Below are 17,276 nucleotides of genomic sequence, written 5' to 3'. Positions count from 1 at the left end.
TGGAGAAGCCAATCATCAAACTTATATGGAATGTTAAGGGATCCCAAATAGTCAAAATCATCTTGAAAAAGAGAACTAAATTGGAAGGCTTACTTCTCAATTTTAAAATTTATTACAAAGCTACAGTAATCAAAATAGCATGGTGCTGGCACAGGAATACACATATAGACCAATGGACTATATTGAGAGTCCCAAATAAACCCTCATATCTATGGCCAATTGATTTTTCACAAGGTTCCAAGGCCACTCAATGGGGACAGAATAATCTTGTCAACAAATGATGCTGGGAAAACTGGATATCCACCTACAATAGTATGAAGGTGGACCCCTACCACACACCATATACAAAAATTAACTCAAAATTGATCGAAAACTACACATAAGAATTAACACTATAAAATTCCTAGAAGAAAATATAGGGAAGCAACTTCAGGACCTTATGTTAGGCAAAAAACAAAAGGGAAAAAACAGATAATAGGACTTTATCAAAATAAAAAAAAGTTTATGCAAAAGACTTCATCATGAAAGGAAGAAGACAACCTCACAGTATGGGAGAAAGTATTTGGAAAGCACATAGCCAATAAGGATTTAACCTCCAGAATATATAAAGAAATCCTACAACTCTACAACAAAAAGACAAAGAACCCTATTTCTAAATGGGCAAAAGACTTGCATAGACATTTCTCCAAAGAAGATATACAAATGGCCAAAAAGCACATGAAAAGATGCTCAACATCACTGGCCATTAAGAAATACAAATCAAAACCACAAGCTACCATTTCATACCCACTAGTACAGCTACTATTTAAAAAAAAAAAAAAAAAAAACAAAAACAGGAAAATAAGTGCTGGACAGGATGTGGGGAAATAGGATCACTTGTTCATTGTTGGTGGGAATATGAATGGTGCAGCCACTATGGAAAACAGTTTAGCAGTTCCCCAGAAAATTAAGTATAGAAATACCATATGACTGGCAATCCCACTTCTAGATATATACCCAGAAGAACTGAAAGCAGAGACTCAGATATTTGCACACCAACGTTCATAGTAGCATTATTCACAATTGCCAAAAGATGCAAGAAACCCAAATGCCCATCAATGATGAATGGATAAACATAATATGGTTTATTCACACGGTGGAATATTACAGAGCCCTAAAAAGAATGTAGTTTTGATACATGTGACAATACAAATGAATCTTGAAGACATCATGTTGAGTGAAATAAGCAGGACACAAAAGGACAAATATTATATTGTCTCATTAATGTGAAAGAATACATAAATTCACAGAATCAGAAACTAGAATAAAGCTTAGCAGGGGATGCCAAGTTAATGCTTAACTGGCACATAGTTTCTGACTGGGGTGCTAGAAGTTTTGGCACTGGATGGTGGCAATGGTAGCAACAACATTTGAATGTAATTAACACCACTGAATTATATTTTTGAATGTGGTTAAAAGGAAATTATTGGTGTATATATGTTACTAGAATAAACATTTAAAAAAAACAAAAAAAAAAAACAAAAAAAACATAGGACTGTACAACCCAAATGGTGAACCCTAAGGTAAACTATGGACAATAGTTAATAGTATAACAATATTGTTTCATCAGTTATAACAAAGGTACCACATGAATGCAAAATGTTAATAAATAGGGAAACCTGCGAGGGGGGTTGGTATACGGGAAATCTGTATTTTCTCCACGGTTTTTCTGTAAATCTAAACTTCTCTAATTAAGAAGTCACATTCTGCTGTTCACAAGACTTTAGATCCAAATCTTCTCTATGATACATAAAATGTACTTGGCATTATAATTCATAGGAAAAAACCCATTTAAATACTTATAATGCATACTTGATTTTAGGAATTTTAGTTCAACCTCACATTTCATTTCAATCCATAAAACAATGTAATCATAGAGCTGTGGGGATTTCTAAAGTCACCTGACTTGATGACCCAGCCAATGTCCCTAAACATCAGGTAGCCCAGTGGTCTTCTAACTATGGGTCCCAACACATTAGCGGGCTGTGAAATCAATTTAGTGGGTCCCAACCATCTGACAAGTCAGAGATGAATTAAAAAAAAAAAAAAATCAAAGCACATCATTCATACTAAGGGCAGTACCCTGTTGCAACTTCTGTTTGTTGTGTAGGCATGTGTATGTTGTGCGTACAGGATCATGAAGGAAACATTTCTTATTGTGTTTATCTGTCTAAATCTCTGCAGAAAACAAATTGTTCACTCAAGCTCAGTGCTTAGGATTTTAATAAAGAAACTATTTAAGAAGGTTTGTGTAGAATTACGGGAAACCAACAAGGGATAGTACTTGTAACAATGGTAAGCCATTGCCATCACCTAGAACCCCAAGGGCCAGGCAAAGGAGAGGGTGCCCCTACACACAGGCATATGGAGAAGGGCTCCTAACAGGGAGCCTTTAGTAAAAGGATACAGGACCCTACAGTGACCTGGAAACCCCACTTCTTGGTATATACCCACAAGAACCAAAAGCAAGGACTCAAACATGTGCATGTCCATGTTTACAGCAGCACTGTTCACAAGAGTCAAGAGTTGGAAGCAACTCAAGTGTCCATCAACAGATGAATGGATCAATATATGATATATACACTAAATGGAATATTATTCAGCCATAAAAACTTAAGTTCTGATGCATACTACAACTTAGATGAACCTTGAAGATATCACATCAAGTGAAATAAGCCAGATATAAAAGAACAAATATTGTCTGATCTTGCTTATAAGAAACACCCAGAAAAAGCAAACTTCACAGAGACAGAAAGTAGTTCATAGGTTATAAGGGTTGGAGAAGGGAGTGGGAAGAAAAAGTTACAGCTTAATGGGTGAGGAGCATTTGTTTGAGGTGATAAAAAAGTAGGGGTGAGTAAACTGAAATTTACTATTACTTGCATGAAACATTTTATTTATATATATATATTTTTTAAGTAGGGGTAATGATATTGGTGATGGTAGCACAAATTGTGAATGTAATTAACACTACTGAATTGTACATTTGAATGTGGTTAAAATGGGAAATTGATTAGATATTTGTTACCACAATTTTTTTTAAGTCTGCTGATATATCCCGTATATTCATTAATCACTCTATATTCTGTATACAGAATCACTGTATATTCATTAAGCCACTGATACATAGCCTGTACATGTCTTAACTTAGCCTGACCACTTTTATTTTTATACACATTTTTTCCACATCTGCTCTCAAATCTTCCTCTTGAATCAAGGCTCTTATTCAATGCCAAACAACTGATGCTGACAGATTGGCATCGAGAATCATGATTTATGATCTCAGCCAGACCCGAAACACTCTCCAACAACCCTTCCATCAGTCCTTAATCTTTGCCTCTCCTTTCTCTATATGCAAGGCTCCCTGAGATCACAGACCATCTCTTAAATAACTTCTGTATCCCCATGCCACAGTGCCTGGACCAGAGTCATTAAAATGTCTGTTGAATACGGGACTTGCACTTATGAAGCTCATTACTGCAAAGGAGAGGCTAAACTTGCATATAATTGTGCCTAAGAGTCTCCCCCTGAGTACCTCTTTGTTGCTCAGATGTGGCCCTCTCTCTCTCTAACTGAGCCATCCTGACAGGTGAACTCGCTGCCCTCTCCTATGGTATGTGGAACCCAACTCCCAGGGGTATAAATCTCCCTGGCAATGCAGGATATGACTCCTGGGGATGAATCTGGACCCGGCATTGTGGGATTGAGAATATCTTCTTGACCAAGAGAGGGATGCGAAATGAAACGAAACAGTTTCACTGGCTGAGAGATTTCAAATGGAGTCGAGAGGTCACTCTGGTGGACATTCTTATGCACTATATAGATAACACCTCTTAGGTTTTAATGTATTGGAATAGCTAGAGGTAAATATCTGAAACTACCAAACTCCAACCCAGTAGTTTGGACTCCTGAAGACAACTGTATAATAATATAGATTATAAGGGGTGACAGAGTGATTGTGAAAACCTTGTGGATCACACCCCCATTATCTAGTGTATGAATGGATGAGTAGAAAAATGGGGACAAAAACTAAATGAAAAATAGAGTGGGATGGGGGGGATGGTTTGAGTGTTCTTTCTTACTTTTATTTTTTATTCTTAATCTGATTCTTTCTGATGTAAGGAAAACATTCAGAAATAGATTGTGGTGATGAATGCATAACTATATGATCATACTGCGAACAGTTGATTGTACACCATGGATGACTGTATGGTATGTGAAGATATTTCAATAAAACTGAATTTAATTAAAAAAAAGTTTGTTGAATAAATAAACCTTCGATTCCTCCTCCTCCCCCACATCCATCCACATTTCTCTTACCACATAGTCAGTCCCCAAGTCTGATTACTTTGCCTCCTAAATCTTCAAAGCCCATTTCCTCTTCTGCTCCAATATCTCCAACTTCTACTCCCATGGCAAGAACCTGAACCAGTTTCTCTGCCTCCAGTCTGAGACTTTCCTCTATTTCCATTCTCCAGGATAATCCCTCCAGAAAGGCAAATCGAACAATATCACCACCCTGCCCAGAATGCTTCGTTGACTCCTCAAGCTCTTTAGCTAGCTGTAAAAGAAGGCCTCCTGGCTTTGACCTTGCCTCCCTCCACAGCCTCAGTCCTTATTACATCTCCCATGATCACACTGGGAAACTTTCCACATTACCCTCACCCTAAATGCGAGCGTGTGCATGCACACACATGCACACATGCACACACACTGTTTTCCTTTAGTCAGAGGCCGGCTACTTCACACTCATTTCAAACTCTTGTTGTTGCACAAGCCGCTCTCACTGCAATGTCCTTCCCCACCCTTACTGCCCTGGCAAATTGTCTATGAAGCATTCAAAACTCTGAAAATTAATTGAAAAATAGGGTAGGATGGGGGGATGGGACGTTTTAGGTGTTCTTTTTTTACTTTTATTTTTATTCTTTTTTTTTTTGGCGTAATGAAAATGTTCAAAAACCGATTGTGGTAATGAAGTACAAGTATACAATGGTACTGTGAACAATTGATTGTACACTGTGGATGACTATATGGTATGTGAGTATATCGCAATAAAACTGAATTTTTAAAAATAAATGCATATTTCTTTTTTTTTTTTTAATCATCATTTTATTGAGATATATTCACATACCACGCAGTCATACAAAACAAATTGTACTTTCGATTGTTTACAGTACCATTACATAGTTGTACATTCATCACCTAAATCAATCCCTGACACCTTCATTAGCACACACACAAAAATAACAAGAATAATAATTAGAGTGAAAAAGAGCAATTGAAGTAAAAAAGAACACTAGGTACCTTTGTCTGTTTGTTTGCTTCCCCTACTTTTCTATGCATATTTCTTTTAAAAACAAAAAACAACAACAAAAAACCACCTGTCTGGATACAATCCACTGAATAAAGCCTTCCAGTCGTTCTTCCCTGTCTACCACATCTACAGCCCCCTCTAATACACCATTTTATTTATTTAAATTGTCCTCTCTGCCCTTTTAGCGTGCAAGCCTGCTGATAACCAGGCTTATGCTTTACTTTACAATAAGTCCCTGGCAGAAAGCAAAATTCTTGACTTAGAGTAGCTCTCTTAATCATTCCTAAAGTAACTAAAGTGACTTTTAGAATGTTAGATTGTCATAGACAACCATAGCAAAGCATCCCGTACATGGCAGTCTGACTGAAGCCTCACTGAAAATAAGAGTTTTTTTTAACATGAAGCAGATGAGATAGAGAGACTGTAGTTAATTCCCATAATCAGGTACCCCAATGCCTCAGTACACTTTCTCAGAGATAAGATTCTCTCAAAGAGGGGAAGAGTGCACAAAAAATATCCATAAATCCCTACCAAAAGCACTGCTTTACTTAGAGTTCACTCTTACAGGGTTCATGTCTCTATAAAGGAATTGCAGGAAACTTACCCTAAATCTCCCTAAAAAGGTATCAGAAGTCTAGAGCTCCAGGCAAGCCCTTAATTTCTGCCTTAAATGAGGCCCAACAGGGGTCTAATCACTTTGCAGTTCAGTCTGGTTCCCTGGGCTTGCTCACAGTGGCTTAGCCCAGAGGTGTGGACATATTTTCTGTCATCTGCCTCCATCACCAAGTGAGCCCCACCAGTTCCTCCTTAAGGGTCTAGACCACCTGGAGAATTTATTAATCACACCTTGAGCAGAAGACAGGAGCAGTGCAGAGCACAGTTATCTGGATGATTCTTGGCACTGCATCTGATACACTAAAGGGAGAGTGAAACCTTTTCAACCTGCCTATCTCTTGGTGTCCTGCAATTTCAGCTTGTTGTGATCTAAAACGTGAGAATACAGCAATCGAAAGCATGGCTGAGCCCAGCAACAGGAGGCAGCCCTGATTTTGGCAGCTCCCAAGAGACAGGTACTGTGCCTTTCAAAACTAATTAGTGAAAATCGAGATAATCCAGAATCATTTTTTAAATCAACACAAAATTAATAAGGATACTGAAAATTGAATATCAATAAGGATACTGAAAAGACAGCATTGCACCATTCTTCATGAAGCAAAACATCATACAGTCCCTTTTGTGAAAAAAAAAAAAAAAAAAAAACTAGAACTACAGAGCCCTCAGTCTCAAAAATCTGAAAAGCGAGTCAATCTGTCAGAATTTCAGGCTGTTATTTAAGACAATCAGTGTCAGATATAATGGACCACTAAACTACTGCCTACAGCAAATGTGAATATGATGAGGTCTTTGAAGATAATCAAGAGAAAAGATGAATTTAGATTTTTTTTTAAAGCTACGCCGCATGTAAAGATCCCAACCTTTAAAACATTGTGTTGAATACAAGATTATCCTCATTTTTGTAAAAGAAAAAGACATGAAGTTTTGATGTAATTTAACAAGCAATTATTATATACATACTATATATCAGGTACTGTGCTAAAAACAGAGAAAGGAAAATAATACTTACTCCCTGTTCTTGAATACAGTGGGGGAGACAAAATGACTGCAGTGTGGCAAAGCATGGCTAGTTTTCCACCAATATCCAAGTGGACTTCTTTTCCCAAGACCACTACATCTGGATTGGGCACATGGCTTGTCTCCCATGGAATGTGGGCAGAAGTGATGTCTGCCACTTCCAGACAGGGCCCTGGAACCTCCCACGGTCCTCTTTGTTAATCATTAAACCCAATGCAGAGCATCTGCAAAAAATTCTGAGGCCAAAGAGAAGAGGGGGCAGGGGATTGTGTAGATCAAAGCCCCCACTCACCCACACAAAGAGATAAGCCACTGTGATTTGGGGGTTGCTTACTAAGTCAGCAGACTCCAACTAATAAACAGTGTAATGTAAGACATGTTTTGCAAAATGAAAGCACAAGCATGGGGAGCTCTAAGAACACAAGAATGAGGCCCCTGAGCCACAGTCAGGAGGAAAGGGAGGGTGGGGGGACTTCTTAGAATAGAGGAAGCTGGAGGCACATCCTGAAGAAGGATGGGCAGGATTTATCTTGGGTTAGGGGTGGGGGGAAGCCTGAAAGAACACTAAACTGCATGTAGTACTCTATAAGGGATAAAGGAATAGAGACTGAACAGATAAGCAAAATTTGAGTTTTCACCTAAAAGTAATGGGGAATTATTTATTGCCAGTAGTACTGCTGACATCAGATTTGTGGCTTTACAGTCATCAACGGAGAATGGTCTGAAGGGATTGGGAGTCTGCAGAGGCAGGGATGCCAGGTAAGGATCTTTTGCTACTATTTTCCCACAGGAGCAATGAAAGGAAGCAGATGCCATGGCATGGCTTTGGGGTGGTAAGGAAGTGGTAGATCTCAGAGATCACTGGAAGAATCAAAAAAAACTTTGTAACCAACTGGACAAATGGTGAAGTACAAGGGAGGAGAGGCCATGAAGGAGGGGAGATTTCCAGGCTTCTGGATTAGACGACCAGGTGAACAACGGTACCAGACTACAAGAAATAGACCACAGGAAAATGAGGACAAACAGATTTGAGGAGGACAGGTTGGGCTTGAGTAGCAGAGAAACATACACATGGAAAGATCCAGAGGCAGGCAGATTTTGGGGTCTAGAGTGAATTCAGGACTAGAGGTATGATTTGAGGTAGAAGAGCCATGAATGAGATTCCACTGAAAGCAACGCCGGAAGCCTGACACACCAGCACACAAGGAACTAGAGTAGGGGCACCTGAGAATAAAGAGAGAGCCATTTTTATATCCTGGAAACTTCATGGGTAGAGAGAGCTTTTAAATGTGAGACATCATCAAGAATGTCATACTCCTGGGAAGTTAAAAAAAATAATAAAGACTGAAAATTAACCATGAGCTTTAGCTACTAAATATTGACAACCATGTTGAGAGCAGTCTAACTGGGGAAGGTGTGAAAACCAGAGTGGCCAAGTGGGTGGTGAGGGCCTTAACAGAAATATTATCTAATTTATTATCTAATTCTTCTGCAAACCCTACTTTAAGTTCACACACATCTTTTTAGATCTATTCAAATTGAAGAAAGCATGACTGTATTTATAATAAAACAAGGATAGACAGTTACATTAAGAAAACATGAAAATGCTCTATGGTGGCCCCTGGGGCTACCACAACCTGGTCCAAGTTAGTCTCTGCACTACCACTCCTCCCGGAGCTACATTCAACTTTTCACAGCTGATGAGACCTTCTCACTTCCATCCCTCCACCTGCAATACCTTATACCACTTCCCTGGCAAATTCCTGATCATCCTTCAGAACAGCTTCAGTGTCTTCTCTCTCAAAAGCATTCCTGTCCATGCTGTATCCCTGAAGACATACCACTGGTGCAAACCTGGCTTATTCATGGGTGCCTCATCTCCCAGGAGGCTAGGAAACTCATCAAAAGCAGAAAACAGAAACAGTGACTGCTTATCTTTACGTTGCTATCACCTAAGGTGCCATTGTAATGTGTTACATTGGTGGCCACTCCCCTCAAAGAACTACACCTATCAATAATCAGTCCCTATGTAACACCCTCCCCTTTGACTATAGGCTAGACAAGTCACTTCCTTTAACTAATAGAACACGGTAGAAAACATCATACCAGTTTCAGGTCTTAAAAACCCCTGGAAGCATCTACTTTGGCACTCTTTTAGAGTCCTGAGCTGCCATCTAAGAATTCCAGCCATCCTGCTGTAGAAACCTTGGGAAGAGGCCATATGGAGGGGAACAGGTCCTGAAACTACATGGAAGAGAACCAAGGAACCCAGCTGACAGCAAGAACCAAAGCCCCACACACATGACCCCAGTCAACTACTGCAGTCAGGCACAGCTATTCAAGCCATTCTAGCTGAGGCACCAGACATTTTAGTGATGGCACCATCTTGAACATCCCAGACCTAGAAAGCGTCACACTAATCCTTCTCTGTGTGCTTGGTCCAAAATCCTGATCTATATAACCATGGAATTGGGTGTTACTTTAAGCTATTACATTTTGGGATATGTAACACAGGTGATACATGCAACAGATGGTGACAGACACATGGTAAAAGAGCTATTCCTTCAACAAAGAATTCACTGACATTCTATTATGTACCAGGCACTCTTCTAGGGGCTACAGGTTCAGTGATGAACAAATCAGATGAATATCTCTACTTTCATAGAACACTCTATTAGGGCACACAGAAAACAAACCTAGTTAAAATAAATAGTATGGTAAGGAGGAATGAGTTATGTGGAGAAAAATAAAGCAGGGAAGACACAGAGAGAGGGTGGAGGAGTTAAAATTGTAAATAGGGCACTCAGGGAAGGCTTCATAGAGAAGGGAACATTAGTTTAAGACAGAAAATATGAGGAAGCCAGACATATGGATAATTAAGGGAGAATAGCCCAGGCACAGAAAACAGTGTGAGAGGTGGGAGCCTCTCTGCCATGTCTGAATAAAAGCCAAGAAACCAGTGTGACTGGAGCAGAGCAAAAGGGATGAATAGTAGAAAATGAGTCTGAGAGATAAGAGATAATGTACTTGGGGTCTCCAAGACCACTCCAGGTTCAAGGATTCACTAGGAAGACTCATAGGGCTCAGCATATAATTGTACTCATGGCTATAATTTATTACAATGAAAAAATACAAACTTAAATCAGTAAAAGGAAAAGGCACCCAAGACAAAGTCCAGAGGAAACCAAGCACAATTTTCCCACTGTCTTCTCCCACTGGAGTCACAAGATGTGGTTAATTCCCCCATCAATGAGTTGTGACACGTGTGAAATGCCAATCAGGGAAGTGAATCATTAGAGACTTGGCAACCAAGGTTTTTATTAGGGGCTGGTCAAACAGGCATCCTCTGCCTAACACATATCAACATTCCCGACTCCCAGAAGGAAAGCAGGTGTTCAACATAAACCGTATTGGTTACATAAACGGTTTTGGCACAGTGAGCCATTCTTAGTGGGAAATGGTGGAAACTCTTCCGAAATCCACGTGCCCAGATGCCAGCCAAGGGCCAGCCTTGCAAACAGGTCTTTCGAAGCATAGCAATCTCAAGTCTGCTATGTTAACTCTTTTCTGCATGTAGCATATTACAGGCATTGGAAAGAGATGGGAGACTTCGGAAGATCTTAAGAATGATATGATCTGACTAGAATTTTAAATGATCACACCACTTTTTGTGTTCAGAAGAGACTCTGGTGTGGGGGATGGGATAGAAATGGGGAAACTAAAGTCCATTGTAATAAACCAACCCCATGTTAACAGAAAAGATGGAGAGAAGTGTTAGATTCCGGACGTATTAGGACAGCAGAGTCAACTGGATTTGCAGACAGATTGTGCATGGGTCATGAAAAGAAGAGAGGTCAAGGGTGATTACAGGACTTCTACACTAAACAACCAGAAGGATGGTATTGCCATTTAATGAGACGGGAAGATGCAGGCAGAGGGGTTTTGGAGTGAGAGGATCAGGAGTTCAGTTTGGGGCATGCGAAATGTGAGATGCCTACCAGATATCCAAGGTGAGGTGTCAAGAGGATGGCAGTATATGGAGTATAGGAGTTCAGGGGACTGATCTGAGCTGGAGCTCTACAGATTCTATTTGGAACCATGATATTTGGATGAGCTCACCAAGGGAATGAGCAGTGAGAGAAGAGGTTCAAGGACTGAGTCCTGGGTACTCCAGCATTAAAAGGTGGGGGAGGAAGGAAGGAAGCAGCAAAATGCCCTGAGAACAGCCAATGAAGTGGGAAGAAAATCAAGAGAGTGAGGTATCCAGGAAGCCATGTGCTTAAAATGTGTAACATTTCTAATAGCCTAGAAGGACCTAAATCTCACTAAAAATGGTCCAGATTTTCTTTTACTACTCCTTGCTGGACCTCTGTCCACCCATTACTAGAAACGGAGGATGAACATTCTCAGGCTATTGCACCAAAAGTACAAACTGAGGAAGGCTCCATCTAAAGAGGAAAGAGATTGTCACATGGGAAAACGAAGCCCAGTACTGCCAAGGCTTCTGATATTTTTTACCCCCAAAGGATGAAATTCTGGATTTTTACATGAAATTTCCAAATATTTAAATGTCAGAACTAAGTAAAAAAATGTAACAATGAGCAGGCCTAAGAAAACACACCTGTGGGTCACCACAGGCCCCATGAGCCCTCTGTTTGTCATCTTACAGGCTGCTCAATACAAGGAGAGTGTCACAACCCAAAGCAAGAAGCAGCACAGGCCAGGCTGCTGCTGAGTCAGTAGTTCTATCCGCATGCTGCGAAGAACATCTTGTCCACAAATTAGGAGAGTAGAGAAATTAATGGGAAATGAAGTACTCAAGTAAGGGAGTGCCCAATAAAATGAAAAGTATTTTGGGAATCCAGTGTGGACCCAGTCTACATATACAGGAACCTTAAATTCTAGGAAACAAGGCATCGATAGCTGAAAAGTTCAGAAATTCAGTATCTGTGGCCTACTCCTCTAGACTGGTTTCATACAATATCATTCCAGCTTTTTGTTATTATACAAATTCTCTCAGATTCTGATCCCACAATTAATCAGGGAATGAGTTGTTAGCCTTACATTCTTCAGATCTAGAAAGCTAGTCTGAACTTGTAGAGCAAAATGATTATTCAAAATATCTGAATACCCCAGAGATTCATTTTTAAAATTCTATCAAATGTTTATTTATTTAAAAAGTTATACATACACACAGGCAGATCCACAAATGGGCTTTTAAAAAATTCTAACATGCCCAGTATCTCATGAACTCAATTATTCAATTTTCACCTAACTTCATTCAATTAAATTCCTGAACACAATGTACACCTTCCTTACTAAACAAGGCTTCCTCTTATTCATTTCAACCCCATCTACCACATATGTAATGAATGCTCAATTCAATAACTTACTTGAGTACTGGCTATGAGAAGAATTCATTTGGGTGAGAATAGAGGTACTGTTGCTAATGACAAGTTGGTCTGTAGGTGTCTAAGACACAATACCTGCCATTGCAAGAGTTTAAAAAGCAAATAGTTCAGCAATACCAAAAGATCATTGGTAGTGGATAAGTAGTTCTGAACTCTGGCTGGACATCAGAATCACCTGGGGTGCTTTTTAAACTACAATGCCCAGACCCCACTCCAAACCCACTGGACGAGAATCCTGGAGGATAGGACCCAAGCATTTGTATTGCTTAAAATGTTTCATGTTAAAATTAGAGACGACTAATGTTGAGAACCCATGCAGGATACCCCTCAATTACGCATTCACCTGTGACAGTTTTCATGACAAATTTACTCAATAATCCCCACCTTGCCTACTTAAGAAGACAATCACCTCTCTACCAACTACTAATCTAAATCGTTTTTAGAGCCTGGGACACTGTTCAAGTAGGAATATCCAAAGACAAGCCATCCCATAATGTTTGCCCCTCAGTCAATTCACCCCGCAATGGAGTTCAACAAATGGCAGCGAAGGGCAGGCAGCAGGAACCCGAGACCTAGATTTCAGAACATAATTAAAGCCTTCTGCAAAGCTCCGTTTCTTCAGCATCCCACCTACTTCTGGCCTTATCTCATGCTGATTCAGCTGGTTCCCCACATTCCCCAAATACCAGCCTTCCTGGTTTCTTCTCAGCAGGTGGGACTACTTCTCTCATGCTGCCCACAAAATCCAGAATGGCTGCCCGGGATTTCATTCACTCTTTAGACTTTAGAAACCTCAACTTCCGTTCTCAATCTTGAACCTGCCTTTCTCCCACCTAAATTCTTCAGGGCCCTGGAAGAAACAGACTTGCCTTCATGTTCACACCAAATTTGTTTCTTGACAGCATTCCCTACCTGAATATCTTAAGTGATCTTACCCATTATTCCATTTGTAATTAGACTGAGGAATATTTTTCATACTTTGTTTGCAAATCCTGCATAATTGCCTCAAATTGGACTTTACCCTATACTATATAGAGCCATGCTACAAAAGGTAGAAACAAGAGGAACTTGGAGATGTCCCACCTCCCTGTAAGAAACAAAGTTGCTATCTTTCATTGCTTAATGTAACAGTTTGTAAATGGATTTAAAAAAAAAAAAAAACTATATAAAAATAAAAAAGATGGGTCAATTCCAACCCGTAATAACCTATTAACCTGTGCAGTTAATGTCTGAGACCAATGACCTGGAAACACAGTTTCTGGGTTCAAATCCCAATTCCACCATTTACTAGACATTTCTCTGTTTCCCCATCTGTAAAATGGAGATAATGCCACCCACCTCCTGTGGTTGTTGTGAAGAATAAGTAAATTAATATATGGTAAGGCATCTAGAACAGTGCCTGGCACAGAATAAGCACATTATCCGTTAGTTGATATTGTTGTTTTCATTATTATTTGAAGTTCAGGGCTTAAAATCTTGATGTGAAGAGTAACAAATCTTTTAAGTCTCTTTTACTGATTTAAATAAAGTGAATTTATTAAAAATTGTTTTTCAACTGAATTTTGACACTTCTGTTCTTTTCCAATTATTTTCTAAATTCAATGAATAAAAGTATGGAATTTGTCAGAGTATTCCTTGACATTTTAGTCTCATTGGGAATGCCATCCAATAATAGTTAAGTCTTATTATGATTACAATATATTTAAAATGAGACTATGTGAAAGGAATACTTTAGGCTGGGAAAATATCACTTGCCACTTATTAAATTGAGATTTTAAAAGCCAAAAAAAGGGAGGGAGGATTTGTAAGCTGCAAGTGACCTTTAAATGTCACATTCACTAATACATAAATGTAAACAGAAAAATGTAATGTCTGGTAATAACAGTAAACTGATCAATGCACTTGCATTATGGGTTCTGTGATATTATAAATTATGCTTCCAGTCCAGAATAGCAATAGTTTTTTTAAACACCTTTTAAGATCACATTACAACACATTAAACATCTAGTTAGTTCCCTGTATCTTACTTACGTGCCTGTAGTATCCCTACATCACTTGCACAGCTCCATGTGCTACACTTCTAAATATACAAAGTTTGAGTGCATATTTTTCAAATAATGAGTTAAAAAATAAATTCATCTCAGTAACACAGTCTTTTGATAATCTGTCTGCAGTAATGTTCACTTAGTTCACCTTCAGAAGTGAGTGAAATATGATTTCAAAGACAACTGGTTACGAGTGTAAATCTCACTTTTTAACTGAATTACAAAATTACAAGCATCCCACACTATTGTAACAACAGCAAGAAACACTGAGGGTAGATATTCATATACATAGCTTTATAGACCAACTTGATCTTTTCCCTCAATTCCATCAGTAGAGTCAGCTTTAAGGATTATATTTAAAAATAAACAGATCTTTCACTGTTTTCTGTATAATAGTTCTTAATGGAGGCACAAAAAGTGTAGGTATTTTCCTAAATGCCTAAACTACATACTTGAAAGAAATAAAGGTTAAACCTTGCACAACCTATAAGACATTAAGATAAATCAGAAATTACATCTCTCCATCAATAGAAGGGTCACACACTTTCTATAGTACCCAAAGATGAGAACAAATATTAAGAGAACCATTGGCCTCTTGAACAAGAGTTTGTGACTTGTCCTGTTTGAGGAGGATTGGGGCTTACACGATGATCAATTTGGAGATTCATAAGAGTATGCTCTTGAATGCCTTCTTTCAAAAGTTCCACTGAGGAAGAAACAGAGGCCCAGTATGATTTCCAAACACCTGATGTGAGTTCTAATGTCCAGCTAGATCTGAACATGGCTTGCACACTTAGTTTTTATTCGTTCCTCACTTCAGGGACAGGGCTGGGGACGGTCTTCCTCCTGTCAGTGGTCACTCAGGACCTGACACAGACCACATAAAGATAAATGCTCACAGTAGGTGACATTAAACTGAAAACACAGAAATTGCAGACTGGCTGGTGTAAGCAAACAGCATCTTCACACCTGAGTTTCTGTCCAAGTTACTGAAAGAGGACAGCTCACAAGGCAGAAACTCCAAACACCCCACCGGTTGTAACTTCTGAGAATCTGATACTTGCACCAATCAACTTTCCACCTCCAAGGAGAAGTGGGCGGGTCTTAACGGGTCAAAAATCACTGAAAGGTGAGCAGCACCTATTAAAGACGCTCCGTCAAACAACTTCTAACCTAATGCTTCTCAAAATTCAGTGGGTATTACAATCACCTGGGGATCTTTAAAAAGCAGATTCAGAATCAGTGCAGCAGGATTCAGGCCCCAAATTTTGCCTTTCTAGTGAGCCCCCCGGTGATCCCAATTCCGCTGGTCCGCCCACCTTTGAGCTGCAAGGCCCTGAACTACAAAGATCCAAAGACATCCACGTCAACAAAAGCTGCCGCTACAGGTAGTGACCAAGAAAGCAGCCTGGGGGCTCTGCGTTCCCTGAGCGTCTCCACCTGGTCCTCCCCGCACCTGGCAGGTGCCTTGGCCTCGGGGCGCTCGCGGGCAGCCAGCAGCCGCGCCCCCCTCTTTGCGCTTGCCCCCCGTGCTGCGCTCACCTTCTCCCGGGTCTTCAGGTACCGCTGCAGCGCTTGCTGCGTGAGCTCCCGGACGCGCAGCTGGCCCTCCTTGCAGGGCACCACGATGCCGGTCCTCCCGAAGCACACGGTCACTTTCATCCTGGCCGCGGGCGACCACGCCGGGCCGAGCCGAACAGGTGTTTGGTCCCGCGGGCGCAGTCTCCACTCTTAGGGGGCTCCCGGCGCGCGGGCCCGGAGCCCCGGGGCGTCTCCCCTCTATGGCCCCTCAGGGCCGGAGGCTCGCAGCAGCGCCCCTTCCCCCCGGGCAGGCGGCCGCGGGCAGGAGGGAGGGCGGGCGGGAATGGGGGAGCCCAGCGGCTGCGGGAAGGACTACCTCCCAGGTGGCTGGAGGCCCGGGACGCGCCAGCTCCGCGGCCCGCTCCCCCTCCTGTTTCTGCTCGGGCCCAGCCGAGACGACTGCTCCGTGCACGCCAAAGAGAAACTACCGGCCCGGCTCCAGGCCCTGGGCTGCAATGGGCGGCGGCGGCGCAACGCGCGGGGCCGAAGTTGGGAGGAAACTTTTGCGCCGGATCCCAACTCCTCCGCGGCGCGCCGCACTCGGCTCCCGCGGCCCCCGGGCCGACCTGGGCCGGGCTCTTAAAGGGGCCGCGGCGCTCCCCAGCTGCACCGCGCACTCCGCGGCGGAGGGCGTGCGGGGTGGTAACTGGAGCTCTGGAGCTTCTTCCCCTCACTTACTCTCTCCCAGGTTCTCTCCCTTCCGCACACTCGCGGAGCTCTCGGGAATTGTAACGGGACCTTGAAAGCTACTCACTGGGGGATTGAAACCGGATCTCATAAAGCACACTTGAGGAAATAGCAGGGAGTCTGCAAAGCTACACCCACACTCTTAAAATGAGGGGATTGGTGTAAGATTCAAGGAGATCCCGGGAGCAGGTGCTTCTCGCCACGCCCACCAAAAACACCCTAAGGATCAGCAGCTCACAGGTACTGAGATGCAGGGATGGCCAAAAGGCCTGTTAGGAACTTGTCTTGAGCACAACATCTCTCTGTAACCCTGAGACAGCAGAGCCAAAGGGAGCCTTAGGGATAATGTGGCAGAGGAACCATTCCTTTTACAGGAGAGGACACTAAGTCAGCTAAAAGTCACACCCAGATCCAGATATGATCGTGTGTTTACACATATCCTTCTGAAATGTCTCCTGTTTTTCTTTTGACTAGAAAAACAATTTTAAACACCTTCAGGTTCATGATTTGGCAGGTGTGTAACAATCACCAATTGAAACTGGGGTATCTGAAAAAATTCAATAATCG

At 41.3% G+C, this 17,276-nt stretch overlaps 1 protein-coding gene across 2 annotated transcripts in view; it reads right to left on the bottom strand.

Moving 5' to 3' along the window:
* The window catches only part of PARD3B (par-3 family cell polarity regulator beta), a 1,159,791-nt gene extending 1,143,111 nt beyond the window's left edge, over window positions 1–16,680 (bottom strand). For both annotated transcript variants that reach the window (XM_037849784.1, XM_037849785.1), the window contains exon 1: window positions 15,984–16,680. In XM_037849784.1, coding sequence (XP_037705712.1) covers window positions 15,984–16,103 — 120 coding nt within the window. In that variant the 5' untranslated portion in view covers window positions 16,104–16,680. The remainder of the gene's footprint in view (window positions 1–15,983) is intronic.
* Between the last annotated feature and the right edge of the window lie 596 nt (window positions 16,681–17,276).

This window comes from Choloepus didactylus, chromosome 9, assembly GCF_015220235.1.
Source record: "Choloepus didactylus isolate mChoDid1 chromosome 9, mChoDid1.pri, whole genome shotgun sequence".
NCBI classification, from domain to species: Eukaryota; Metazoa; Chordata; class Mammalia; order Pilosa; family Megalonychidae; genus Choloepus; species Choloepus didactylus.
The sequence above is the reverse complement of the archived record's forward strand: the minus strand, read 5'-3'. Positions and strand labels throughout refer to the sequence as shown.